Here is a 27,616-nt window from a genome sequence, read left to right on the forward strand (position 1 = left end):
TCCAAAATGCCTCGGCACGAGGCAGTTTTGGCCACGCTGGTCATGCATTGTTTGAAGTTTGTCCTGGTTGTGACGGTGTCATCTGAGATGGAAAGAATGAGCTGGGTGTCATTGACGTATGAGATGATGTTGATTCCGTGGGATCTGAAGATATTTGCCAGAGGATTCATGTACATGTTGAAGAGTGATGATCTCTGTGGAGCTTCACAGATGAGGTCCTTGGGTTTTGAAGTGAATGGCGAGAGCGTGACTCTCTATGTTCTTGAGGAAGGAAGGTATACATTTGAGTGCTATTCTTTGTATCCCTTTTGTGTGTAGTATGGTGATGAGTTTGTAGTGGGAAGAGGTGTCGAAGGTGGGCAAGAGGTCAAGGAGGGTGAGGCCGGTGGTCTGTCCTTGGTTAAGAATAGTGTGTATGTCATCTGTGGCAGTGATGAGGGCTGTTTCAGAATCCTGATTGCGAGTCAATCAGGAGGTTTTGGCAATCTAGGTGGTCGGAGAGTTGTCTGTTGATGGTCTTCCTTAAGACTTTGACTGGGAAGGGGAGTAGTGAGATGGGTCGGTAGTTGCTAAGTACTTTAGGGTGGGTTGAGGGATTTTTGAGGAGGGCAGTGACTTTGGTGTGTTTCCAGCTGTCTGGAAAGGTGGCTGTCTTGAGGGAGGTGTTGATGATCAATGTGAATGCAGTGCTAGATATGGTGAGAGGAGGGGCTGTGGGAGCCCTTATGTGGACTGTTTTCATTTTCACTTCAATGTCATCGATGGAAAGAGGGTTCCATGCTGTTAGTTTGTTGTCTTTGGTTGATGAGATTAGAAGGCTAGCAAGGTCGATGGGTGGGGGCTTGGTTTTGAAGTTCATGTATAACTTGGTAATTGTTTTCATGGAAGACGTCGGAGAGGTTGTTGCCGAGGGGAGGAATAATGGTTTCAGTTGCAGCTGTTGGGTTGGTGAAATCTTTGATGATGTTGACAATTTACTTGCAGTCTTTAGAGCTAGGTGCGATTCTCGGGGTCAAGAACTTTTTCTTGGTCTCTTTCACTTTATGGTGATAGTGTCTAAGTGCTGCATTGTAGGTGTTTCTTGTGGTGGTTCCTCGGTTGGTTCTCCATTTCCTTTCAAGTTGTTTACAAACTCTCTTCGATTCTCTGAGGTCAGGGTTGTACCAACTAGCATGAGTTTGGTGTTTTCAGGGGTGCCAGGGTAGTGATCCAGTTGTTGAAGTTTCTTGTGTTGTTGCTGAAGTCATAGGGGGGTCTGGGTAGTATAGTTGGAAGTTGTGGAGCCATTCCATTTCTGTAACTTTCTTCCAAAAGTGGCTTGTGGTGCTGCTAGACTCTGTAGGGGTGGTTGGTGGCCATGTTATGAGGAAGTAGATGATGGAGTGGTCTATCCATGTGAGTGGAGTGGTGTGGTTGATTTAAGCTTGTCACTGGAGCAGAAGGTGGGGTCCAGGGTGTGTACAGTGTTGTTGGTAAGGCCTTGTACGAGGTGGATGATGCAGATGTTCTGTAGACAGTTCAGAAAGTCTGTGGAGCTGGAGTCCATGGGGTGGTAGAGATTAAAGTTGATATCGCCTAGGAGTATAACATCTTTGGTGCTCATAGCAAGGGGTGTGGTGAGGTCCGTGAGGTGATTGCTGAAGTGGGTGCAAGGTCCTGAGGGTTGTTAGGCCAGGATGCCTTTGATAGTGGTTTTACTGTCTATCTTAAGCATGTGTCCCATAAAAGTGGCTTCTGGATGAGTGTAAGATTTACACTTGAAGGTGTGTCTGTGGATAATGGTGAGTCCTCCTCCTGGTTTATGGGGTTCTTCCTGGTGCAGGATTTTGTATCCAGTAGGGATAGCTGTGGCGATGTCTGGCGCCGATGTGGGGTTAAGCTAGGTTTCAGTGAGGAAGAGGCGGTCCACTGCATTGGAGTTAATGAGGTTCTAAATCTCGGTGCAGTGCTTGCAGAGTGAGTGTGTACTGATAAGCATACATGCGAGGGAGTGTGGTTGTGCAGGGTGGGTGTGTAGTCCTGTGTGAGTGTAGGTCTTGAGTACTGACGAGGTGAGATGTGCGATGTGTGTGTGTGTGGGAGCGGGTGTATAGAGGTAGGTGAAGTAGCAAAGTGGGCAGGCAAAGGGGCACACGTGGACTAAGGTGCGGCTTGGCAGCAGTGTCCAAGGCACTGTACTAGATTGAGCAGGTTGAGTTTGTTGGCTGTGTAGTTGAAGAAGGTGTCTGGACCAGGGTTCCTGGCATTGGGCATAGTCCAGGCGTGGAAAGACATGGACTGGTTTGCCTTTGGCGCACCTTTGGTGCATCGGTGGTGGGGCAGCACTGCAGCTGAGTTGGGGGCAGAACAAACAGCTAACAAGAAAATCGGCAGAAGACAGACACCAACATGTGCCTGAAGAATAAGGTGAGGTCCAGGTCACAATGAAGCAGAAGAGAGACACCTGGGCACCTACTCCTTTCACTGAGAAGGAAAGGGTACTTAACTTGTATGTAACAAGAGCTTTGCTAAACTATCACAAGAGGCCCAGCGCCTTCAGGTAAAGAGATCAATTGATCATCACTTTTGACTGCCTTGACATTGTTCATCCATGAAGTAAGCTTCCATGCTAATTAGAGGATGGTTGAAATCCTAGATGATGTTGGCTTTCTCATTGTGAGATATGTCTTGTTTACCCAATGACAAGCATGATTGCCTTTTGGCAGTATTTGAGGTGCTTCTCTGAAACAGAGATATGTAGAGCTGAGACTTAGACTTCTCATTACACGTTTATTTCTCATTATCGTTTGCAAGATTTATGAGCAAATAATAAAAACTTTGGTTCTGGTGTTTAGAATTCTGTTAATATCGAGCTGAGTTTATGCATTGTTTTCATAAATACTGTATTATTTATGATTAACTTTCTGTTTTTGTTTCGTCATCTTTTTGTGCATTAAGGACATGGAGTATTGAATTTGGTGACTCATGTTTCATTTCTATCAGTGGCCTCGAAGTACTGGAATACCTCATGTAGACAGGGATAACTAACTTAAAGTTAATGTTCCGATTGCTTACTGTTTATCTAATTTCAGCCCTGTCCATCCTTCCTCTCTTTCTCACTGTTAGACCTGTCAGCCTTAGAGTGGTCTTCCTCCAAAGATTTTTCCTGCTTGCCTCCAATTTTGCTGAATTAGTTGTTGTTGGCCTGGGGAATCTGTGCGCTTTACCGCTGTTAACCAGTGCTAAAATGCCTGTGCTTGCTCCCCTAAACATTGTTACCCAATAGGGATATTTAACTTCACTTCATAAAGCTTTATTTTGACAGTATTATCATAAAAGCAAAAGCAACACAGTACACATAAGTTGGCTAATTAATTGATCTTCAAATCAATATGAACAGTGGTAAAAACAAACCAAATTAATCATTACATCTTGGTGGATTTAAAAGTGGGTGATTTCATCAATGGTATCACAACAGAATTCCTATATCATACACCATACAATACAAGCATGATGTATATTGTAGTAAGATACCAGAACTCTGGGGGGGGCATAAACCTCAAAACGCAGGGTTATCCAATTAAAAAGTAATCTATAAAATATATCAAGTCAATACAATCAACATTTCATAAAGCTCCATACATAATACGATAAAAGGTCAAAAAGATATTAAAACAGATTAATATGCAAGTAATAAAAATGTACACAGTGAGGTTCAATAAGTCCATACAAAGATCAAATTGATGCTTCAGCAGAGGGAGAACCTGGTAGCAAGGGTGCTAGATTATTCTCGGTTGGTGCGGTTTTTGATTTAATGCACCAAACCCACTTTAGATATTTGGCTCGGGGGATAGCATAACAAAGCGAGAGATCAGTCCTCAGAATTCTTAAGACTTCGCTGCTTTGCCTGCTGCCCAAGTTCTTACACGTAGGCACTAGCCAAATCCTTCGTGGGGTAGCGTAGGCGGGGCATACAAAGAGAACATGTTGGTACGCTTCTGCGTGTTCACCACAGTATGGGCACCTATTATCTCCCGCTTCTGACCAATCTGCCGTATAGGTTTTTATAGGCTGGGTACCAACCCTAAATTGGAAGTAGAGTTTACGGTCTAGGGGCTTGGAGATGGTATCCCAGTATGGTTCAAGATGGGGGCGAGGAACTAGCAGAAACCTCCCTGTCAACTTTGAACTGTCACTCAATATACTACAGTTTTGACCCATCATTTCCCAGTATTTATTCTTCAATACAGCTTTAGGTATAGACAGTAAGTTAGCCAGATTCTCCCACATATTTTTCAGGCCCATTAAAGACAATGTCCCCTTGATATCCCTCAGACAGCTTATTTTATGGTGACAATCAGCCTCTAGAACATCCCTTAGTCCGTTTGCATAGGTGGATAGCTCGGGTGCAACCCAAATTCCACGCTAGTATAGAAAGGGGCGAAGCCTCGCTATGTGTGCCACAGGGTGCCTTCCCATGTCAATAAGCAATGAGAGGTAGGGTGGGCTTTTGAGGAGGTTGGAGATTACACAAAATAACTTGCTTTCAGCAATGGTTAGCTGTGCAAGATTTCCGAACCCCCACAGCACTGAACCATATAAAACTGAGCTAATCACCTTGGCATTATAAATCTGTAACACAGGGCTTACAGGTTTGGTCAAAGACAGGCGAAATTCTTTACTTAAGGCACCCGCTAGTTGCCTATGTTTTCATGCCATCCTACCAATATGGGGACTCCATTTCATTATTTTCTCCATGGTGACACCTATGTACATAAACGCATCTACCTCCTCTAATGCAACCCCCTCCATGGTGATTTTCCCCCTGTATGATCGGTGTTTGTTAAAAGACAAAAGTTTTGTTTTGTCTGCATTAATCTTAAGCCCTCTAATGTTACAAAAATCTTCAATCAAGGCCAGTGCAAGCAGGCATCCACTGGGAGTCTTGGAAATAATGAGGGTGTCATCTGCAAACATAAGAATTGGGACCTTTGCGCCAGCAAGGGTCGGGCGTCAGTGGGTGTTTGGGCTAAGAATTTAGCAGCCTCATTAACAAAAAGAGAGAACAACGTGGGTGCCAAGACACACCCTTGGCGCACTCCCTTATCCACCCTAAATGGGTCAGTGATTTCCCCCTGTGCGCCCCAATGTATTTGAGCAAAATTGCTCTTGTGCAGGCGTCTTAAGAAAACCAGCAAATTGGCCAGCATGCCAAGATCCCTCAGCACCTCCCACAATTTACTACGGGAAACTAAATCAAAGGCCGACAAAAACTGCGTACATACTGCCTTTACCTAACACCACTGTCCGCCAGTATATCAGAATAAATCTAAAAACTTGATCCTCTATGCTGATGTGGGCCGAAAAACCAGCCTGATAAGGAGTTCAGATACTGTTATCATCGACCCATTCTTGAACTTTCCCCAAGGCGAGGCGTGCCCGCACCTTTTGGATTGAATCGATAAGGCTAATGGGCCGATAATTTACAGGCTGTGATCTATCCCCTTTCTGGTAGACTTGTATAATCTCAGCCCCCTACCACAAATCAAGACCATTTACTAGCAGTGTTATATACCTGCACCACTTTTCCCTATCATATAAAAAACACATCTGCGGGAATACAATCGATACCCAGGGCTCTTCCTCCGTGATGGCATTTAGAGCAACCATTACTTCCGAGGGTTCAAATACTAGGCTCCTCTGGTGGCTAGGTACCTTTAGTGGCGATTTAGGAATCCCTGCGTCATCTAATGAATACTGTTGGGAAAAATATTTTACCCATTGTTCGGGGGCTACATGATTTTCTGTTGGAGGAGGATGTGCCCCACTACCCCATTTTACAAGTGCCCAAAAATGTTGCAGGTTGCTTCTTGTGCATGCTGCCTTCAATTCCTGCCACATTCTCTCATCCCACTCTCTTTTAGCTTTACTCTGTGCAGTTCTTTATGCATTCCTAGCTTCCTGAAAAGAATTCAAATTTCGTGTTCTAATAGCTACCCCTAGGGATTTACGAGCAACACTGCATTCTTTGTTATACAAGGTTTGTCGATTTTGTTTGAATGTGCTTCTATTACTACAGGGTTTCAAAAAATGGGTCCGTACTTTGTCGAATAGCGATGCATGGATGGTGGTAGTGAAGCCTATTAGTTGAGCACTTGCGGCAAGGGCCTCTATCGAAACAGTAGCCTCATCAACATCCCTATTTATAATGGACAATGCCTCTGGACCACTACTTATTTTAGACCACTTGACTCTCCTCATGTCATTACTGACCACTAAGTCTCTAGTGGACGCTAAATTAACTGGACGGGCAGGTTCGTCCAATAGCAGAAGAGAAAAAGACGAGGAGAGTGGGTTATGGTCACTCTAGTCTCGTTCTAAAACGGCCATATCAATTAGTGTATGCCATAAGGATAAATCTATAAGGAGGTAATCATTTCGACTAGTATGGAACCCATTATTAAATGTGTTGGCCCTATTCTGTCCGAAGTGGTTCTACCATTAGCCGCCCTAAGGCTTCTTTCTAAGCAGGATCTTTAGTTGCAATCCTGCTTCTGTCCAACGTTTTATTGGGACTAACTCCAATTTAGGAATAGCCCAGACGGCATCCTCGTCCTCTGAGAAGTCACCATCATCCCTGTCCAATGGCTCAAAGGTTGTATTAAAGCGACCTGCAATTATGATTGAGGATTCGCCTGATCTTGCACCTAGGAGCTCATCTAGAGCCTCTACAGTGTTAGACTTCCTCCCACCTCTAGCCCCTCTCGCATATATGTTATAAATGTCAAGGATGATAGTGGGACTACACAACAGTCGAATGGCCAGGATATCAGGGTTACCTGAGGGGAGCTCCTGAATCAAGAGGCCAATACTTTGGCGAATCCATATTGTTAGCCCCCCTGAAGGAGTATGAAAGTTAAGGTATCCTGGAAAAAAGACCGGAGCAACAGACCATGTTTCCTGAAACAAACCGATGTCATATTGCTCTATAAAATTGTTCCAGTTCTCAGAGACAGTTTTGGACCTAAGCCCTGCGATGTTCCTTGACATAAAGGATATTTGATGTAATACAAGGTGGGCTGCGCAATGAATACCAGCCCCGTTAGTTGACTTCTCTATTAGGAGTCTCTTCTCTGGGTGTCCCCTGGGGCTAGGAGTTGTTGAGTTAAGTGCATACTTGTCATCAGGAACTAAGCTTGCTGGTTGGGGAATGAAGATAATTTCCTGAGCCAGAGGAGGTGCTTGCTTCCCTACACAGAAGATAGAGTGTGGTAGTCAGTCTATTTCTTGAAGAGGAGATGATCTAATGTCAGGTAGATTGGCAGGAAGAGGGGATGCTGGTGGAATTGCCTCAGGGAGTGAATGTTTAATACGGATGTTAGAATTAGTTAAATGGTGAGTGTGTAGATCGAATGCCACCAAATATGCCCCTTTTATATCTTCCCTGATGATCGACCGTCACCATCTTAAATGCCGGCCCCATTGGATACTCTTATTAATTAGGGAGGTCTCATCCATCTCCAGGTGTTAGATGCAAGTTTAGGGATACCTGTTAGATATACCACCTTTGACATTACATTTTTATTGGCCATAGGGGTATTTCTAATAGGGATGGGTGTTTTTACCCAATCGACAGGGGGTGCGCAATTGGGTATGATGACTATGTCTAAGTTGGGGCGATATTGCAAGCCAGCTCCCCTGTTCACAGCTCCTCTCATGTGCACAAGTTTCGGTTGCCCAATTTGGTGACATGGTAGTGGTTGTAAACTCCTCCCTGCTTCCCTACTAGGCCCAGCGGCCCCCTCTGACGGCCCTTCAGGGAACACTCTAGCCAGTCTCCCACTGTGTACCCCCCCTCCGAGGCTACTGCTGGTTTAGTGGGAGGAAGGCTCATCTGTTTTTTCATTTGTTGTATCTCGAAAAGGGCCATATACAAGGAGTCAGAAAGTCTACTGACAAGGGCTTTTAGATCTTTTACTACCTAGATCAGGTTTAATAACTGGATCTCAGGAGGCTTACAGGAGAATTCCAAACCAAAGACAGCACCAATCATAGGAGTAAGAGACCCGCCTTGAGTCAAGGAGAGCACTGGGGTTGTAGGTACAGTAGTAGGTACGATATCCAGTCTATACTCTTGACTCTCGGTAGGTAGGCCAGTCAACTTGCTTTCATTTGATACACAGCTTTCCAAGCTATTAAGGGGGGCATCTGGGGCGGGATGAATCTGGGCCTGTAGCACCGAAAATCTGTTATTGCAAGGAAAGTCTTTTAAAAGCGACAAGGCAGTATTGTCACAAGAAATTCGGTTGGGAGTAGGCACTGGTATAGTTAACTCTTGTGAACCTAGATTCGAGCCTAGAATCTTTTTGAACACAGAGGGAATGCACCTGGGCTCAGCATAGTTAAAAGTATCGGACTGGACAGTAAGTGTTGACGGCTTGCTCAAGCCTGCTGGGTCAAGTAAGACCTCACAATCGGATATTAGGCTATCAACACACTCAAATACCCCTTTTCTTCACAGCGTTCTTATTCAATTTCCTTTTATGGACTACCCCCAGTTCTCCCTCCACAGCTTTCTTCTTGCCCATAGTGTTAGCCTAACCCCCACCTGCTTGGGATCAATCGAACAAAGTACCTTAAGGCTGCAAGAGATCAGACAAAGTCCACCCGGGCTGGTCCTTTCAGAGCGGGTATGAACAGTAGACTAGCCAAGTCCTAAGGGTCCAACAGATCCACCAGCCAAGAGATTAGGCCCAGCCCAGCCTTACCGGGCCGCGGACGGGCACAGACTGGCCCGCCCTTGGCCCATGCTTTACCCGGGCATGGCACGAACGTGCACATCCCGCGCCGTGGGAGCCTTGAGCACTCTATGGCCAGGCGTGGTTAGGGGTTGTTGGCAGCGGTTCCAGCGCAAGGCAGGCTGGGGCTTGTAGTCCCCTGCATGGCAGCAGCGTGGGCTGAGTCTGGCACAATGACGGGCTCCGGCGCGGCTGGAGCCCCGAGCACTCTATAGGTGCCTCCGGGCGCGGTCAGGGGTCGTTGGCAGCGTTTCTGGCCGCAAGGCTGTTTGGGGCTTGTAGTCCCCTGGATGGCAGCAGCGTTTGCTGTGTCTAGCGGAATGAAGGGCTCCTGTGCCGCTGGAGCACCGTGCACTCTATATGCACCTCCGGGTGTGGTCTGGGGTTGTTGGCAGCGGTTTCGGCGCAAGGCAGGCTGGGGCATGTAGTCCCCTGGATGGCAGCAGCGTGGGCTGAGTCTGGTGCAACGACGGGCTCTGGCGCCGCTGGAGCCCACGAGCACTCTATAGGCGCCTTCGGGTGCTGTCAGGGGTCGTTGACAGCTGTTTTCGGACGCAAGGCCGTGTGGGGCTTGTAGTCCCTTGGTTGGCAGCAGCGTAGGCTGAGTCTGGTGCAATGACGGGCTTCCGCGCCGCGGGAGCCTCGAGCCCTCTATATGCGCCTCCGGGCGCGGTCAGGTGTCATTGGCGGCGGTTCCGGCCACAAGGCATGTTGGAGCATGTAATCCCCTGGATGGCAGCAGTGTGGGCTGAGTCTGGTTTAATGATGTGCTCCTAATTGGGATATTTAATTTACATATAAGTCACTAATAAAGTTAACTACATATGCCCAGGGCCTGTAAATTAAATGCTTATAGCGGGCCTGCAGCACTGCTTATGCGACCCACTTAAGTAGCCTTTTAAATATGTCTCAGGCCTGCCACTGCAGAGCATGTGTGCAGTTTACACTACCATATCGACGCAACTTATAAATCTCCATGCCACGTCTTAAACTCCCCTTTTACTACATATAAGTTACCTCTAAGGTAGGCCCTAGGTAGCCCACAGGGCAAGGGGCTGTGTAACTAATAGGTAGGACATGCACTTTTAAGTTTTACATGTCACAAAATCGTTTTTTACTACTGTGAGGCCTACCCCTCTCAGACTAACATTTGAAATGTCTTATCACATTTAATAAGCTGTAATTCCTAATTAGAAGAGGTAGATCTGTCATGTTTAGTACCTAACAAATTGTACAGCTAAATCCTCTTCAATGGGCAAGTCGAATTTTGAAAATGCCACTTTTAGAAAGTTGGAATTTTCTTGCTATTAGGCTTGTGTGCCTGCATCCAGTCTTCAATGCACATCTGGAGAGGGGGACAGCTGGGCTTTGTGCATTCCCTCTAGACACCCACACACCATGAGAGCTTAGGTGTGACTTAATTGGCCATCATGGGAGGATGGGAGGGAGGAGAAGGGAACAGCTCCACACTTACACGTGAATAGGCTATGTCCTGTCCCCACAAAAAGAACTGCATACTCCCTGTAGTGTGACTGGAGGTAGGGCAGGAAGGGAGGACCTCAGTGCACTTCAAAGACCCTTCTTTGAAGTCGACCCCACTTCAAAGGCACTGTTAGATTTGGGGGTCTCTAGTTGGCAGAGATGGGTACCTTTGACAAATAGGGACCCTTGCGTCTAGTCAGGGTAAGGGGGTACACTCCTAAAATAATCCCTGCTCACCCCCTGGTAGCTTGGCACGAGCAGACAGGCTTATCGCAAAGGCAGTGTGTAAAGCATTTGTGAACACATAAAGTAATCAAGTGACAACACTACAGATGGACACCACACAAGTTTTATATAAAAAATAAGTATTCTATATATAGACTTATCACAAGACCACAAACGACAAAAATCCACAATACTGTACTTAAATTGGTAGAATTAGCTTAGTTCTCTTTAGATGTTAAAATGCGACACTTTGAGTTCAATGTACCTTAAGATGTGTAACGCAATACAATGAAAGTGTTGCAGGGAAGGTGATGTGTCACTTCCTTACACGCAAGAATGGTGATGCGTCTGGTCCCTACTGCTGCATAGGAGATGCGTCGGTTCTTCTCTGCGAGGGGAGGTGATGTGTTGGTTTCTTACTGTGCTTCCGTGGTGATGCGTCACGCAAAGCCATGATGCGATGAAGATCCGGTGCAATGAAACAAAGATGGCATCTTTTATTGATGCGACATGATGCGGACCGCGACAGGCCTTGCAACACGCTTCTCGGTGATGCGGCGGCGTCTGATGCGACGTCGATTCTTTTCTCCGGCGATGTTAGGCGCTTTGGCAACAATGCGACCCGCAGCGGCATCTGATGCGACGTCGATCCTCTACTCCGGCGATGCGAGGCACTTCAGGGACCCTACGATTACTCAACGGTTCTTCTGGGCCACGACAGGCCCTCCGACACACTTCCCGGTGATGCGGCTTCTGCTGCGACGTCGATCCTCTGTTCCGGTGATGCGAGGTGCTTTCTCGTTGTGAAGCGACAGCGGCAGTGCGGCGACACGCATCTTGCTCGTGAGTCGCGCTTCCAGCTCCTTGCGACATGCAGTCCCTCAGAAAGCCTCGCAAAACAGCAGGCACTTATAAAGAACTCTTGGGGAGCTGGTTGCTGAAGTCTGTTGTCCCTGAGACTTCAGCAGGAGGCAATATCTTTTCTCAAGCACTTGGAGATCCTTCACAAGTTGAATAAAGTACACAAAGTTCCTTTCTCCTCTCTTTGGCAGTCAGGCAACCACTGCAGGCAAATCCTTCAAGCTTAGGGATAGTATCTCCTCAGTCTCTCTGGTTCCTCTCCTCAGCAAAGGTTTCTTCTTGTTTCCCAAAGTGATCTAAAGTCCTTGGGTCTGGGTCCCAATATTTATACCCAGTTTCTCTCTGTTCTCTGTAGGCAGAGAGGTATTTGCCTACTCCAAACCAGTTCTGGTCAGTCCTGGAGCACTTTGTTTACATGACTCCTTCTTTCCTTTCACAGTGCAGGGCAGGGACATCAGACGCACCACAGGAGGTGGAGCCAGCATTGTGGAGGGAAGGCACAGCCCTATTCAGGTCCCAGGTGCAACTCCTCCCACCCATCTGCATGCAGATCTGTCTATTCAGTCCTGTGCTGGCATCCCCCAGCCCCTGTCACTCAAACTCCAGATAAGAATACACAACCTAGCAGAGGCAGGCTTGGATGGTTAGACAAGAAAATACCTACTTTCTAAAAGTGGTATTTTCAAACAAAGAATGTTAAAACCAACTTCACTAAAAGATGTATTTTATCATGCTGAGTTCAGGGATACTAAACTCTAATTTCTACCATGTTCCCTGAGTCAGTTAGGATTATAGGATGTAATAATCAAACTGCCCATTCTGGCCAATGGGCAACAGGTATCCTTTGTTAGACCTGGCACCTTGGCGTGAGTCTCCCTTCCACTTTTTTGTCGCTGTGCCTCTTGTGTTTTGCTGGTGTTAGCTGCTCAGAGCACTGTGCCACTGCCAACCAGTGCCACAGTGCAAGTGCTCCCTATTTTAAATGTATATGTTGGTTGGATTCCATGATTGGCTTATTTGGTTTACTGTCAGACCCCAGTAAAGTGCACCAGGAGTGCCCAGGGCTTGTAAATACAAATGCTGCTGGTGGCCTTGCAGCACTGGTTGTGCCACCCACAGAAGCGGCCTAGTAAAATGTGTCTAAGGTCTGCCATTGCAGAACCTGCGTGCACATAGAAGCGTGCCGCCGTCTGAGCTGCTGTCGGAGCATCGCGTAAAGGGGTGTCGCCGCTGCAACATCGCATCGAGTCGAGTCTTCTCGCAACATCGGAGAAGCGTAACGCATCTGGAAGATCTTCACGTCTTTATTTCTTTGCACCAAAAACTTCATCGCATCAACATCGTTGCAACACTTTTGTTGCCCTGCGTGTCGCATCTAAAAGGTACATTGACTTAAATTGTCGCATTTAAGAACTTAAGAGAACTAAACAAACTTCTACCATCTAAGTAACAGTATTGTGTATTTTTGTCGTTTAATGGTCTTGTGGTAACTCTATATAAAGAAGCCTTATTTTTAATATAAAACCTGTGTGGTGTCCATTTGTAGTGTTGTCACTGGGTTACTGTATGTGTTCACAAATGCTTAACCTATAACGCTCTGAGATAAGCCTTGTCTGCTCGCGCCAAGCTACCTAGAGGGTGAGCAGGGGTTATTTTAGGAGTGTAACCCCTTACCCTGACTAGAGGAAAGGTTCCCTGCTTGTCACAAGTACCTACCTGTGCCAACCAGAGAACCCGGATTCTAACATTGGTGGTCAGCGGTGAGGATTCTGGACTTGCATTTGTGACTCATGTACAGTAATTGGTGAACACTACTTAGTGAGTGCAGACCTTAATGCAACAAATACTTGTTGGTAGATTTCTTTTGGGACTTTCTATTTTTGAGTACTGCCAAACTTAACCATGGTGGAGAAAGCAGCATCCATAATCTCTGTTGATAATGAATGGGAATGGGAAGAAGAGAAACTGGAAAGCTACAAAGTATCACAGCTAAAGTTCTTCTGCAAGAAATTTAATGTTTCTACAACTGGATGTAAAAACAAGACAGAGTTCTACAAGGCGCTGAGGGCCTGGGTAGAAGCAAGGAATGCCACTGATAATGAAAATGCAGAGGAGCAGCCGGATGGGCCAGTGAGTCCAAGAGGAAGGAGGACCCCTTCCCCTGCACGGTAGCAGTGTTTCCAGTAAAAATCTATCTCCAGAGGAGCTGGCAGATAGAAAAGAGTGTAGGATGCATGAATTGGAGCTGACCAAGCTCAAGTTAAGTGGGCAGTTAGAATTTGAAATGCAAAGTAGAAAGCTAGCCATAGAAGAAAAAAAGCTACAGTATGAACATGAAAAGGTTTTGAGGGAGTTGGAGCTGAAGGCCCAGAGTTTAGAAATTGCTCCCTCTGCTGGCAGCACACCGTCAGTGCAAGTAGAATCAAGGGTGTACATACCCAAAGATGTGGTAAAATATTTTTTTTCAAATGATGACATAGGGCAGTGGTTCAAAGCCTATGAAGTAGCCATGTCTTCCCACCGGGTCCCTGAAAAGGATTGGGGAGCGGGGTTGTGGGGACGGTTCCTTAGTGAGGGGCGGGACACACTGCCAGACTTGCCTTCAGATGATTATAATTCTTATCCCCATATGAAGGCAGCTTTGATGGCTAGGTATGGGTTGACCCCTGAGTTGTATAGGCAAAGGTTCAGGGGGTGCACCAAGATTCCAAACAGTACGTATGTTGAGTAAGTGACTTTTTTTTGCAGAGCACTGGATGGTTGGGTGAAGGGTAGTAAGGTTAATGATTTTCAAGGGCTTCTTGATTTAATGGCTTGGGAGCACTTGTCCAGTAATTGTTTTCCTGAGCTACGCCAGCACCTGATTGATAGTAGGCTGACTAACCCTAGGAAGCTTGCTGAGGAGGGGGACCGCTGGGTCAGTACCAGGGTCCACAAGGGTTCAATGGGAGACTCCGCTAAAGGTAGGCAGGGTCCCCAGCAGAAGAGTGGGGGGGACAAGGGTAAACAGAGGGAGTTCCCAAGAAGGCCCCAAAGTAATCCCCAAGGGAACCAAGGGAAAGGTTCTCAGCCTCCCCCACCCCAGAAACCGACCGGGGCCCCGACAGGTACACCTGTTCAAAAGGGGCCCATAAAATGTTTCAAGTGTGGTAACATGGGGCATTTTGGCTCTGATGTAAAGTGTCCGCTGTATGGTAAACCAGCACCCACTGGTGCTCCACCCCGGCACGTGGCTAGTGTAGCCTTGGGGGAGGAGATGACAGTCCAAGGTGGGTGGGGTCCCGCAGAGATGTCCCTTGTCTCATTAGGAGACTGTGAGATGGTCCCCCAAACCCAGCTGCCTGATTACACTAAGAAATACAGGCAGTGGGTGACCATCAATGGCCGTAGGGTGGAAGCTCTCAGAGATACAGGAGCCAGTGTGACAGCTGTCAAGTGTCACCTGGTGTCTCAAGAGCAGGTTGTCCCAGGAGCATTCTATCTAGTTGTTGCCGCTGACAACACAGAGAGTCACTGCAAGGTGGCTCTGGTACTCTTCAGGTAGCTGTGAGGCCCGCCATACCTGTAGACTGTCGGTTAGGGAACGACTTGGAGAGCTCACCTTGGGCTAAGGTGGAGCGGAGTGCTCACCTGGAGATGTTGGGTATGCCAGATTGGGCGTGTGTCACCACACGATCCATGGCAGCAAGTAGAGGTGCTCAAGAGGTCCTGGAGCCTAAGAGGGAGGCCCAGAGACCGGCCTTAGAGAGAAGAGGCAGGGGGTTGGGAAACCGGCCCCTGAAGCTCCCACGGCCCAGGAGGAAGCAGACCTTGAGGGGGATGCCCTGGAGCCTACCGGGGAACAGATAGCTGAACTGGGGGACCTGCCTGAGCTGACCCATTGGCAGCAGGAAAGAGGCCCCTCCAGGGAGGACTTTTGTAAGGCACAGAAAGAATGCCCTTCTTTCTTGGGTATGCGGCAGCAGGCTGCAGACCAGGCCGCAGGTGATCAGTCTGGGTCACATTTCATTTACTGGGAGAACGACCTCCTATATACAGAGCCTAAGGTTGCTGAGCCTGGGTCAGCCCGTGCGCTGGTGGTACCCCAGGACTTCAGAGCCTTCCTACTGGGGCTGGCTCACGATGTGCCATTGGCAGGACATTTGGGGCAGGACAAGACCTTTGAAAGGCTTGTCACCCACTTTTATTGGCCTCAAATGCGCAGGAGTTCAGACACTCACTGCAGGACCTATCAGACTTGCCAGGCAAGTGGAAAGAGTGGAAGGAAGCAGAAGGCTCCACTCCAGCCATTCCCTGTGGTCGGTACCCCATTCCAGCGAGTGGGGATTGACATTGTGGGGCCACTGGACCCCAGGACAGCCATGGGCAACAGGTTTACCCTGGTCCTGGTGGACCATGCCAGCCCGGTACCCGGAAGCCATCCCTCTGAGGACAGTGACGGCCCCCGTGGTGGGACGTGCACTGATGGGAATTTTCTCCAGAGTGGGATTCCCTCTAGAGGTGGTGTCTGACCGGGGTACCATATGAAAACCCTTTGGCAAGAGTGTGGTGTAACCTACAAGTTCACCACACTTTACCACCCCCAAGGAAACGGGTTGGTTGAGAGATTCAACCGTACCCTCAAGGGCATGATAATGGGTCTGGAAGAACCCATGAGGCGTATGTGGGACGTCCTCTTGCCATGCCTTCTCATTACGTACCGTGAGGTGCCACAGAAGTCTCTAGGGTTCAGCCCCTTTGAGCTCCTGTATGGCCACCCAGTGAGAGGACCTCTAAGTCTGGTCAAGGAAGGCTGGGAGAAATCTCCCAGGAAACCTCCCCAGAATGTATATAGCTACATGCTGGCCTTCAGAAATCAGACTAGGCGATTCAGGCAACTTGCTGAGGCAAATCTGGAAGCCAGCCAGGAGGAGATGAAGCGGTGGTACGACCAGAATGCCACTCTGGTAGAGCTTCAGCCTGGACAAAAGGTGTGGGTCTTGGCCCCCGTGGAGCGTTGTGCGCTCCAGGATAAGTGGACCGGTCCCTTTGAGGTGGTGGAGCGCAAGAGTCCAGTTACCTATTTGGTTGACTTGCGGTCTCCAAGGAACCCCTTAAGGGTCCTTCATGTCAACCGCCTCAAGCCCCACTTGGAGAGGTCCCAAGTGGGCATGCTCTTGGCAACAGATGCTGGGATGGAAGAGGAGACTGAGCCTCTTACGGACCTCCTGTCAGCCCAGGAGCAAGATGGGTCAGTGGATGGTGTCATCCTCTCTTCCGCCCTGACCCCTGAGCAACAGAATGATTGTCGCCAGCTGCTGGGACAATTTTCTGATCTGTTTTCCCTGGTTCCTGGTGTCACTGATTGGTGCGTCCATGATGTGGACACTGGGGATAGTCCACCTGTGAGGCACAAGGCCTACAGGGTGACTGACAGGGTGAGGGCCTGCATCAAGGAGGAGGTCTCCAAGATGTTTGCACTCGGGGTAATTGATTCCTCCAACAGTCCTTGGGCCAGCCCAGTGGTCTTGGTCCCAAAGGCTGCAGCGCCGGGAGCCACACCCGAACTCCGGTTCTGTGTGGACTACAGAGGACTCAATTCAGTCACCAGGACTGACGCACACCCCATTCCCAGAGCTGATAAGCTCATAGATCGGCTAGGGGCTGCCAACTACCTCAGCACGTTTGATTTAACGACTGGGTACTGGCAGATCGCCTTGACCGAGGGGGCCAAAGAGAGGTTAGCATTTTCCACTCCAGATGGGCACTACCAGTTCCGGGTTATGCCCTTTGGGATGAAGAATGCCCCTGCCACCTTCCAGAGGTTGGTCAACCAGGTGTTGGTTGGACTGGACTGGACTCGTTCAGTGTCACCTACCTGGATGACATCGCAGTGTTCAGCTCCACGTGGGAGGAACGCCTGCGCCACCTCTGGGAAGTGTTGATGGTGCTGCGGAGGGCAGGCCTCACGATCAAGGCGAGTAAGTGCCAGATCGGGCAGAGTTCCGTGGTGTACTTGGGGCACCAGGTTGGGAGCGGCCAGGTGGCGCCCCTTCAACCCAAGATGGAAACCATCCTGAATTGGGAGTCGCCCAAAACCCAGACAGAGGTGAGAGCCTTCCTAGGTCTCACCAGGTACTACAGGAGGTTTGTCAAGGGGTATGGCAACATTGTTGCCCCCTTGACAGCGCTGACTTCTAGGAAGCAGCCCAGGAAAGTGATTTGGACTGACACCTGTCAGAAAGCTTTTGAGGCCCTGAAAGCTGCTATGTGCACGGCGCCCGTGCTCTTAGCTCCCAACTTCTCCAAAGAGTTTATCATTCAGACAGACGCTTCAGAGCATGGTGTGGGGGCTGTTCTTTCACAGATTAAGGAAGAGGGCCTAGATCAACCTGTAGCCTTCCTTAGCAGGAGGTTACTTCCACGGGAACAGAGATGGAGTGCTATTGAGCGTGAGGCATTTGCTGTGGTCTGGGCGCAGAAGAAGGTAAGACCCTACCTGTTTGGGTCTCACTTCCGGGTTCAGACAGACCACAGGCCCCTCAGATGGTTGATGCATATGAGGGGTGAGAATCCAAAGCTGTTGAGGTGGTCCATTTCCCTACAGGGGGATGGATTTCACGGTGGAACATCGCCCTGGTACAGATCACGCCAATGCTGATGGTCAGTCCAGATTTTTCCGCCTTAGTGATGAGGAACTCCCTGAGGTAGGGTAGTTCTCCCCACTCTTCAGCTGGAGGGGACACGTGTTAGACCTGGCACCTTGGCCTGAGTCTCCCTTCCACTTTTTTGTCGCAGTGCCTCATGTGTTTTGCTGGTGTTAGCTGCTCAGAGCACTGTGCCAGTGCCACAGTGCAAGTGCTCCCTATTTTAAATGTATATGTTGGTTGGATTCCATGATTGGCTTATTTGGTTTACTGTCAGACCCCAGTAAAGTGCACCAGGAGTGCCCAGGGCTTGTAAATACAAATGCTGCTGGTGGGCTTGCAGCACTGGTTGTGCCACCCACAGAAGCGGCCTAGTAAAATGTGTCTAAGGTCTGCCATTGCAGAACCAGCGTGCAGTCTGGTACTGTCATGCTGACTGGGCAAGTGCACCCACTTCCCAGTCCCTAAACCTTCCCTTAACTTCATATTAGTCACTCCTATGGTAGGTCCAAGGGCAGGGTACATTGTAATCATAAGGTAGGACAAGCCCTGATGTGTGTGGCATGTCCTAATAGTGAATTACAGCCATTTTCGTTTTTCACTATTGCAAGGCTACCTGTTCCCATAGGCCAGAATGGGCTGTTAGAATTGTTACATCCTATGACACTAACAGACCCAGGGAACATGGTAGAAATTCGAGATTAGTATGCCTGAACTCAGAATAATAAAATACATCTTTTAGTAAAGTTTTTTTTAATATTCTGTGTTTGCAAATACCACTTTTAGAAAGTTGGTATTTGCTTGCCTAACCATTTCAGCCTGCCTCTGCTATGATGTGTGTCTGCCTGTCTGGTTTGTGTGAGTGACAGGGCTGGGGAAACCCAGAGGGGCAGAGCTAGGTAGCCTGGTGGTGAATAGAGAGATTGACATCCAGATGGGTGGGAGGAGTGCACCTGGACTCTGAATAGGGCTGTGCTCTGCCACCACAATGCTGGCTCCACCTCCTGTGGAGCGGCTGATGTCTCTGCCCTGCACCCTGAATAGAAAGTCAGAGTCATGTCAACAAAGTGCTCAGGAACTGGTTTGGACTGGGCAAAGGCCCCTCTACCCCAGAGGAACAAAGGAATTAGGGGTATAAGTATTGGGACCCTGCTCCCAAGAAATTAGATCCTGCTTGACAAGAAGAACCTCTGCCTGAGGAGAAGGAACCGGGAAAGCTGTAAGGAGGAGTACTGTCCCTGACCTGGGAGATTGGCCTGCAGTGGTTGCCTTGCTGCTGAAAGGAGAGGAGAAAGACTATAAAGACTTTATTTCAACTTGTGCTTAAAAGATCTCCAAGGGCTTGTGCTGAGCTTGCCCCCTGAACGAAGTCCCAGGACCAGTGGACTTCACCCCCCAGCTCCCCAAAGTCTTTTGGAAGTGCCTGCTGCTGTTGTTAGGCCTTCTGTGGGACTGCGTGTCGCAAGGAGCTGGAAGCGCGACTCAAGACGGAGAAGCGTGCCGCCGTCGGAACTGCTGTCGTCGCATCACGTAAAGGGTGTCGCCGCTGCAGCATCGCATTGAGAGGAAGCGTCTCGCATCATCCAAGAAGTGTCTCGCAACGCCGAAGAAGCGTGTCGCCATCACAGCCATCGTAGCTGACGCATCGCACCGCATCAAGAGAAGAGTCTTGCATCGAGGAAGAAGCGTGTCGCCATCGCAGCCATCGTAGCTGTCGCATTGCACCGCATCAAGAAAAACGCCTCGCATCCACGGAGAAGCGTGCTGCCGTCGGAGCTGCTGTTGTCGCATCGCGTAAAGGGGTGTCGCCTCTGCAACATCACATCGAGCGGAAGCGTCTCCCAAACATCGGAGAAGAGTGCCGCAGCCAAGGCCGCTGTCGTCGCATCGCTTAAAGGGTGACGTCGCTGCAGCTGACGCATCGAGTCGAGTTTTCTCGCAACATCGGAGAAGCGTAACGCATCTGGAAGATCTTCACGTCTTTATTTCTTTGCACCAAAACTTCATCGCATCAACATTGTTGCAACACTTTCGTTGCCCTGCGTGTCGCATCTAAAAGGTACATTGACTTAAATTGTCACATTTAAGAACTTAAGAGAACTAAACAAACTTCTACCATCTAAGTAACAGTATTGTGTATTTTTGTCGTTTAATGGTCTTGTGTGTAACTCTATATAAAGAAGCCTTATTTTCAATATAAAACCTGTGTGGTGTCCATTTGTAGTGTTGTCACTGGGTTACTGTATGTGTTCACAAATGCTTAACCTATAACGCTCTGAGATAAGCCTTGTCTGCTCGCGCCAAGCTACCTAGAGGGTGAGCAGGGGTTATTTTAGGAGTGTAACCCCTTACCCTGACTAGAGGAAAGGTTCCCTGCTTGTCACAAGTACCTACCTGTGCCAACCAGAGAACCTGGATTCTAACAGCCTTTGCAATAGATAAAAAACGAAAATGGCTGTAATTCACTATTAGGACATGCCACACACACCAGGGCATGTCCTACCGTATACTTACAATGCACCCTGCCATTGGGCCTACCATAGGGGTGTCTGATATGAAGAAAACGGAAGGTTTAGGGACTGGCAAGTGGGTGCACTTGCCCAGTCAGCATGGCAGGACCAGACTGCACACAGGCTCTGCAATGGCAAGCCTTAGACGCACTTTAACAGGCTGCTTCTGTGGGTGGCACAACCAGTGCTGCAAGCCCACCAGCAGCATTTGGATTACCAGCCCTGGGCACTCCTGGTGCACTGTACTAGGGTCTGACAGGTAAGCCAAACCAGCCAATCATGGAATCACTAATCCATACATCAATTTACGATAGGGAGCACTTGCACTGTGGCACTGGATAGGAGTGGCACAGTGCCCAAAGCATCTAACACCAGCAAAAACACATGAGGAAACAGCAAAAAATGGAAGGGAGACCCACGCCAAGGTGCCAGGTCTAACAGGCACCAATGGGTATAAGAACTGGACCTCAGACTCTACCAGTTTAGTACACTTCTGGACCTGTGAAGTCTCTGCCAGGAAGAAGGACTGTTGTGCTGCTGAAGGACTGCCACTCTGCTGAACAGCTGCTCTGGAAGAACTACTTTCTTCCGGTGCTGACCTGCTGCCCTTCTGATCTCACTGAGAAAGACTGGACTTGTATCACTTAAAACAAGAGTTACTCCAAGGGATTGCTGGCTTGCCTCCTTATCTGAAGTCTCAGGGACATAAAAGAATTCCAACTATCCTGCTTCTGCACCTAAACTCTGGCATCTGTGAGTCTACTTTGCAAAGAGATGTCACCCCAGTCATAGACCCTTGGAAGCGAACTTAAGTTGCTGCTCAAACCCACTGCTGCTGAGACAGAACTGCTTTTGTGTGGATAGCACCAATGTATCTTCAACACCGCGCAGATCGGAATTGGTGCATCACCCTGTTTCATGGAACAGAACCGACCCATCGCTGCATCTGCATGGATTGGAGCCTCTGTTCCGACTTCGGAGCCACCACTGCACAAGGCTTTTCAAGTGAAGTGTTCAGATATGCTTCAATGACAGCATCGGCGTCGCAGCTGAAACTGCATTGCACCAGAGACTACACATCGTAGCTGTTGCAATGCCAGGGCCAGTGCATGGCCGTTGAATGTGTAGATCGACATCAACACATCCCCTCTGCGCTCCACAACCTCTCCATTGAGAGGATCTTTGGCATTCATGCAGTCCGGACCAAGGTACTTTTGCTCAGAGGGCCCAGTCTGGACCCTGTAGTTGGCCCGCGCCCCATCGTATTCGACATGAACCTCTGACTTTGCCCTTGTCCAGCACGACCAGATATCCATAATTGGTGTTTGGTGCTTTTTGGCACTATTTTTACATTATTCTTTAATAATTCATATGTCTGGTTCATCTCATTGGAAGTTTGTCGTTTTGATCTTGTTTTATTTATTAAACTATAATCCATTTTTTTTAAACTTGTGTGGGATCTTTTTATGTTGTGTTTTCACAATTTTTACTGTTTGAAGTGTTGCACAAAGACTTTGCACATTGTCTCCATGTTAAGCTTGACTGCTCGGTGACAAGTTTTTAAACTTGTGTGGGATCTTTTTATGTTGTGTTTTCACAATTTTTACTGTTTGAAGTGTTGCACAAAGACTTTGCACATTGTCTCCATGTTAAGCTTGACTGCTCGGTGCCAAGCTACCAGGGGTTGAGCAAAGGTTAATTTGTGGATTGTTTGTATCTTACCCTGACGAGGATTGTGGCTTCTGCATGACCAGGGTTTCCACCCCAGTCAACCAGAAACCCAATTTCTAACACTCACCCTTTGACACGTACTTCGTAGTGGTAGGAGGATTCTAAACACTTATTTAGCCCATGTTTTTCCTCCTCTCTAGAAGAATGATCAATATAGTAAAGTAATAACATGGACAAGAACGAGTTGGATTAGTAATAATGAAAGTTCCCAGTAAGTAATCGGGACAATATCAAGCTCAGAGACCACAGCGCAAACATGATTTCAGACAGGGCCGGCTCTAGGGCGGTGCGATCGGTGCGACCGCACCGGGCGTTGACTTGGGGTGGGGTTCATTTTTGAACATGTGTAACATCATTTTAAAATCATCTGCTGCCTCGTTCCTGGCCTCCAGCAACTTTCAGACATCAATTAAAATGTTAAGAGAAGTCCCGTCATTAATCGTCTTCCTGGAAAGAGACTGGAGGTTTGCCTAGTGGAAATTTTGACTCATCCTAAGGTAGTGCAGAGGGTTAAAATGCCTGCTGCTAAGAAAGTGTACCATGCAGATAACGAAGTGCATATAATGTAAATAGGTCAGTGGGTTACTGCTTCCGTAAGAGAGCTCCTATTGTTACTTGTCGTTTCTAAGTCAAAATCCTAATATAGAACATTGAGCTATTAACTGTCACCCTAGAGCTGCTGCACTCTGCAAGATATATGTTTAGAGTATATGTGTTTTTGCCCAGTCTTTCATTATCCTAATCTTGTGAAAAGGGTTAATTTGGTTTGGAAACAATTCTTATTATGAAAGGGAACCCTTAACAATGATGTTGCGTTTTAAATTCAGAATTTCTGCCTTTCCTGAATAAGAAGTTTAACTATATTGCCTACCAGAATCGATGACATGTCACTCCTACACTACACCTTATAGTCCTATCTGATGTAACATTTCCTACACCCTGATTTACACACATATGATTGTCTCTGTGCAATGTGTGTGTGGTATAAAGTGCTCTGACACCTTAAACTGGTATGAGTGGTGCTATAAAACTAAATGAATCTGGGAGACAGTGGCTATGGAGACTTGAGAGGCACTGTTAAAGGGTGCTAGTGTGGGCATCTGTGGCAGAGGTGGTCATTGGGGGGGTGCAAACAGACATTGTCGCATAGGGTCCTACCAGCCCTAAAGCCGGCCCTGATCTCAGAGATACGTACAGAAAGGCATGGCACACACTTCAATTGTACACAACATGAACAGACTCAATGAAAGTGAATGCTTTCCCACATATCGGCAGTATACACAGGGGTGACTATCACACACTGGTACTCGTTGAGTAAACAGTATTACACAAACACACAGGCCGTGTGAATATCATCACATAGTACCATTTCACTCCTTCTACCCCCAGCCTGCGGATGGTCCAACAATAAATGTTGCATTCATTTGCATTACATGGGTGGCTGTGTTTGCATCCGCGTGCAATACTGGCCAGTAGTGTCAGTTGGATGCTGTGTGCTAGTGATCAACATTTTCCATATTGAGAAGAGCATTTTGATTCTGGGAAGCACCGTCTGGTATCAGCATTGTGTGATCTGGGGCGGCACTATGTCTCTTTGGGATGGACTGATTCATATTGGACCCTGCAGTATAATAATGCGCAACACTGAGTGACAAATGTTTCGCAGGTTCATACTGAGCACCTGAGTGTCACTAGTCAGCACTGCTTGATGTGGATTTGCTGCTGCTTATTTTAAACCCGATTTCAAAATGAATCGAATATGTGTGTGTTTTTCATCAATTATAGTGGTTCAAAACTGTAATCCACTAGCTATGATGATTAACTGTGTTGTAAACCATTGGATAATTTTATGCACAAATCTCCTTCATGCTCCCTGCTAAATCCTAATATATGTAGCATACACAGCTGTACACAGCTGTAGTTCATTTGTGGATTTATTATGTCATGTATTTGCAATACATTTACACTTCTGTCTTGCTGTGTTCATAAATAAAATCAAAATAAGCACTGACCATTAACGCCAACCCACCCATTCAAAACCAAACGTGCCCTTTATATACCAGCTACTTATTAACACACAAACATTATTAACAAACATATTTAAATGCCAGTGCTCCGTCCTACAATGACGCCTCAATTTGGATGTTGCAGCGTTTTTAGATCTAAACCCGCTTAGATTGTTGCCCATGGGCACCCTTCCTCTTCCTGGAGTGATCTGTCAACTTACTTTGTTTCAGCCTATGAGAGCGATGGTTCAAAAGAAGTCTGGCTTGACTGCAGACACCGAATCATAAACATTAACCATTCTGCCTATTAATGACCCTGTTTCACACTAATGACACGGTTCCGGTGTCTGTATTAGTTTATATCCAGTGCCATTTCATTTTTTATCAAGGTGAAGTTCTAGAATGTCATTTAGTTCAAAATGCATTTTTATTTGCTCTTTTTTAGGTCGGGCTCAAGCCAGGTTTAGCTGCATGCCCCATGCCCTCCCGAGTTACCAATATGCCTGCTTTTGCACCCCCGGAGACTTTCAACTTTCAAAAGAATCAACTCATCTTCTTGCATCAGGAGCTGTGAGACAGTATTTTTTGGCTTGAAAGAATTCCAACAGAACCAGGAGAAAGGGATGTATCAGGTAAGAACAATTTCTACTAAGCACTACTTTTCAGCCACATATTCAGTATTTTGGTTGGCGACAGTTTTCTGTTGTAAACATGCATTTATCACCTGCTTCCAAAGATAAACGCTATTGGGTACTGGTTTGACCAACGTGTTAGGAAAATGTGCATTGCTGAAGTGTTGGAAGATGGCTACCAAGGGAGGTGAGTGGAGGTTGCTCGTTGTCATGCCTCCGTGTCTATCAGGACCTTTAGACCAGTGCTTCCCAAACATTTTAGAGCCACTGCCCAATTTGTAGAATTACACACTTTCGCGACCCATCTAGCTTTAATGGACATGATGCGGGCGATTTTTTAATGTCACTACATTTGCACAGACATAAAGATTTAATGATAAAGCTATATTTTACATAATTCTTAATGCATAGAAATCAGGTTTCAGTGAATACTTATCATTTGTGCATCACCAAGGAAAATGTCATGATTTGTTGTTTGATCCCATTAAAATCTTTGTTTCCACTATTTGCTTCAATTTATGCTTTGCTAATTGCTGAATGTGTATGGATAATTTGTACGTAATTACATTTTTTGTGTGTTACAAAACACATAATATCCTATAGACTTTTCTTTCACTTGTACCCCAGCAAATTGTAACATAATTCAATTTACGTTTCTTTTCATGACTGCAAAGTGAGCAGTTAACAAACCTCAATCCCTATGTTACAAAAATAAGCAGCAATTTTCCAAAAGACATAGCCTGACATTTGACCTCTGTCTTTAAAGCTCAGTAAATGTGATGAGATAAATACAAAACTCGCCATCTTTATTTATAGCTTGGATTTTCATGACCCACCAAAAATCGGCTCACGACTCACCAGTGGGTTGTGACCCACAGTTAAATCAGATATGTATTGTATTACCTATTTATTTGCAAACTATTAGTCACTAAGCAAGAAGTTAAAAACAGTAGCTCTGTTTTGATATCACAGCATGCTAAATACTGCTTCCCTCAATGTTATTCACAGTTGTTTAGATGCAGTGGCAGTATCTTCATACTCATTTTTTTTGTATCAGGATGTGTGAGGCTTGATTTACATAGGGGTGGGCGGAATTTGCGTAATCGCGTTACGCAAATCTCTGCGAAACGGTAAAAAATCTCCGCGAACACGCAGAAATTCCGCGAACACGCGGAATTGCTTGTTCGCGATGCTTTTTTCCTGTTCACAATCGCTGTTTGCGTGCTCGGGGAGAAATATCTGGCGAACACGCATTTTGAGAACGCGAACAAGCAAAAAATTTCGCGAAGTTGCGGAAAGCAGAATTTTGGGCAATTTCGCGATCTCCGCGGAACGCGAAATTACCCAAATTCCGCAAATTCCGCGAGCGGAACGGAATTTACCGCCCAGGCCTAGATTTACATAATGGTAGTAATTAAATGTCCTCTATTAGTGTAATATCAACCAGAGGATTAGCTTCCACAGGAATTACCACTGCCATGTCTCGCCCTAAATTTGTTTTGGAACAACACCCACATAATCACTGATGCTGCTGTTGGTCCTTCTCATGTTCCAGACCTCAAACTGCATTACCAGTGATACACATACTGTTGTGCTCTTTAGAATTATTGGTGTCACACTAGGAACATTTCCTAAGCACCCAAAGGACTCTGTCACCATATCAGACAAAACTGGCAGGTGTCTCTCACCCCTCTGACTGAGTTATGCTTGTTTGAAAAAGTGTTTTATGAGTCAGACATTCCTGTCAGAGTATCTGTTGTCAAGAGATGAAATGCGGAGCACCACCCTGAACCCCAAAAACAGTGCACACACATTTCCACCCAAAAATATACTCAAGTATTTGATAGCAGATTCAGATTCATATTTAATATTCAAAATTAGCCTACAAATAAAATGTATGAGAATTAACCCCTTCGATGCTGCGCAGATTCCGCCGCTGTGCTGGCGGAATCTTGCGCGGGCGTGGTCATGACGGAATGGTTCCGTCATGAGCACAGCTCAACCGTGGGTCATGACGGAACCATTCCGTCATGAGCACCGAAGGGGTTAATGCTACGATCAATGGTAACTCAGTGAACAAACAAATAAAATAGTGAACCCTAAATACAGTCAATCATATTTCATCACATGTCCCTTACCAATAACTATAAAGCAAACAAGTGTTCCAAAAAGAATATTCCCTTATCTCTTCTAAACATAGGTCAAATACAGGATCATCTATCAAGAGTCTCTAATTCTTGAGCATAGAAGGTGTCAGCATGATCAGACTCCAGTAGGAGTCTTGAAAAAAGAAAATAAGTATTTAGCATAACGCTGCACACTTGCAAGAATAGGGCAAGCAGAGAGGTCTGCACCTCTCAAAGGCTAAAGGGAATCTCTGTGCCTTTCAACTGTGTATCACAAATTTAAAAGTAACAGGAGATTCAGAAATGTCCTTATCTCCTTTCACACCACCTGGGACAATGTCAAAACTTTACTTGAGTGCATCTGCAACATCGCTTCAGTTTCCCAAAGTAACAAGCTGGCACTGCAGTACTCAAACATGAACATCTCGCCGTCCTGGTACATGAGGAACAGAAGGCCTCTCTCTGGACAATTGATTTCCCACGTTCTCTGCCAGATTTTCCCTTCAGCCTCTCTATCAGCAGTCTAAAACAAACAATGAGCCTTTTTCTAGCTAACAAAAATCACAATAAACTTGCAAGAAAAAGAGAACATGCTGCCAAAACAAAATGCATTTCGACTAAGGCCTGTAGTCAGGTTAAG

The 27,616-nt window shown here is 46.9% G+C and overlaps 1 protein-coding gene across 2 annotated transcripts in view; it reads left to right on the forward strand.

Moving 5' to 3' along the window:
- Positions 1-27,616, forward strand: part of LOC146834490 (ferric reductase 1-like) — a 439,656-nt gene that overhangs the window by 49,563 nt on the left and 362,477 nt on the right. For both annotated transcript variants that reach the window (XR_014960631.1, XM_085601878.1), the window contains exon 2: positions 24,664-24,850. Coding sequence is in view for 1 of the 2 variants with exons in the window: in XM_085601878.1 (XP_085458004.1) it covers positions 24,842-24,850 (9 nt within the window). In the remaining variant the exon portion in view is untranslated. The remainder of the gene's footprint in view (positions 1-24,663; positions 24,851-27,616) is intronic.

The sequence above is a fragment of the Triturus cristatus genome, chromosome 4_2 (genome assembly GCF_964204655.1).
Source record: "Triturus cristatus chromosome 4_2, aTriCri1.1, whole genome shotgun sequence".
Lineage (NCBI taxonomy): Eukaryota > Metazoa > Chordata > Amphibia > Caudata > Salamandridae > Triturus > Triturus cristatus.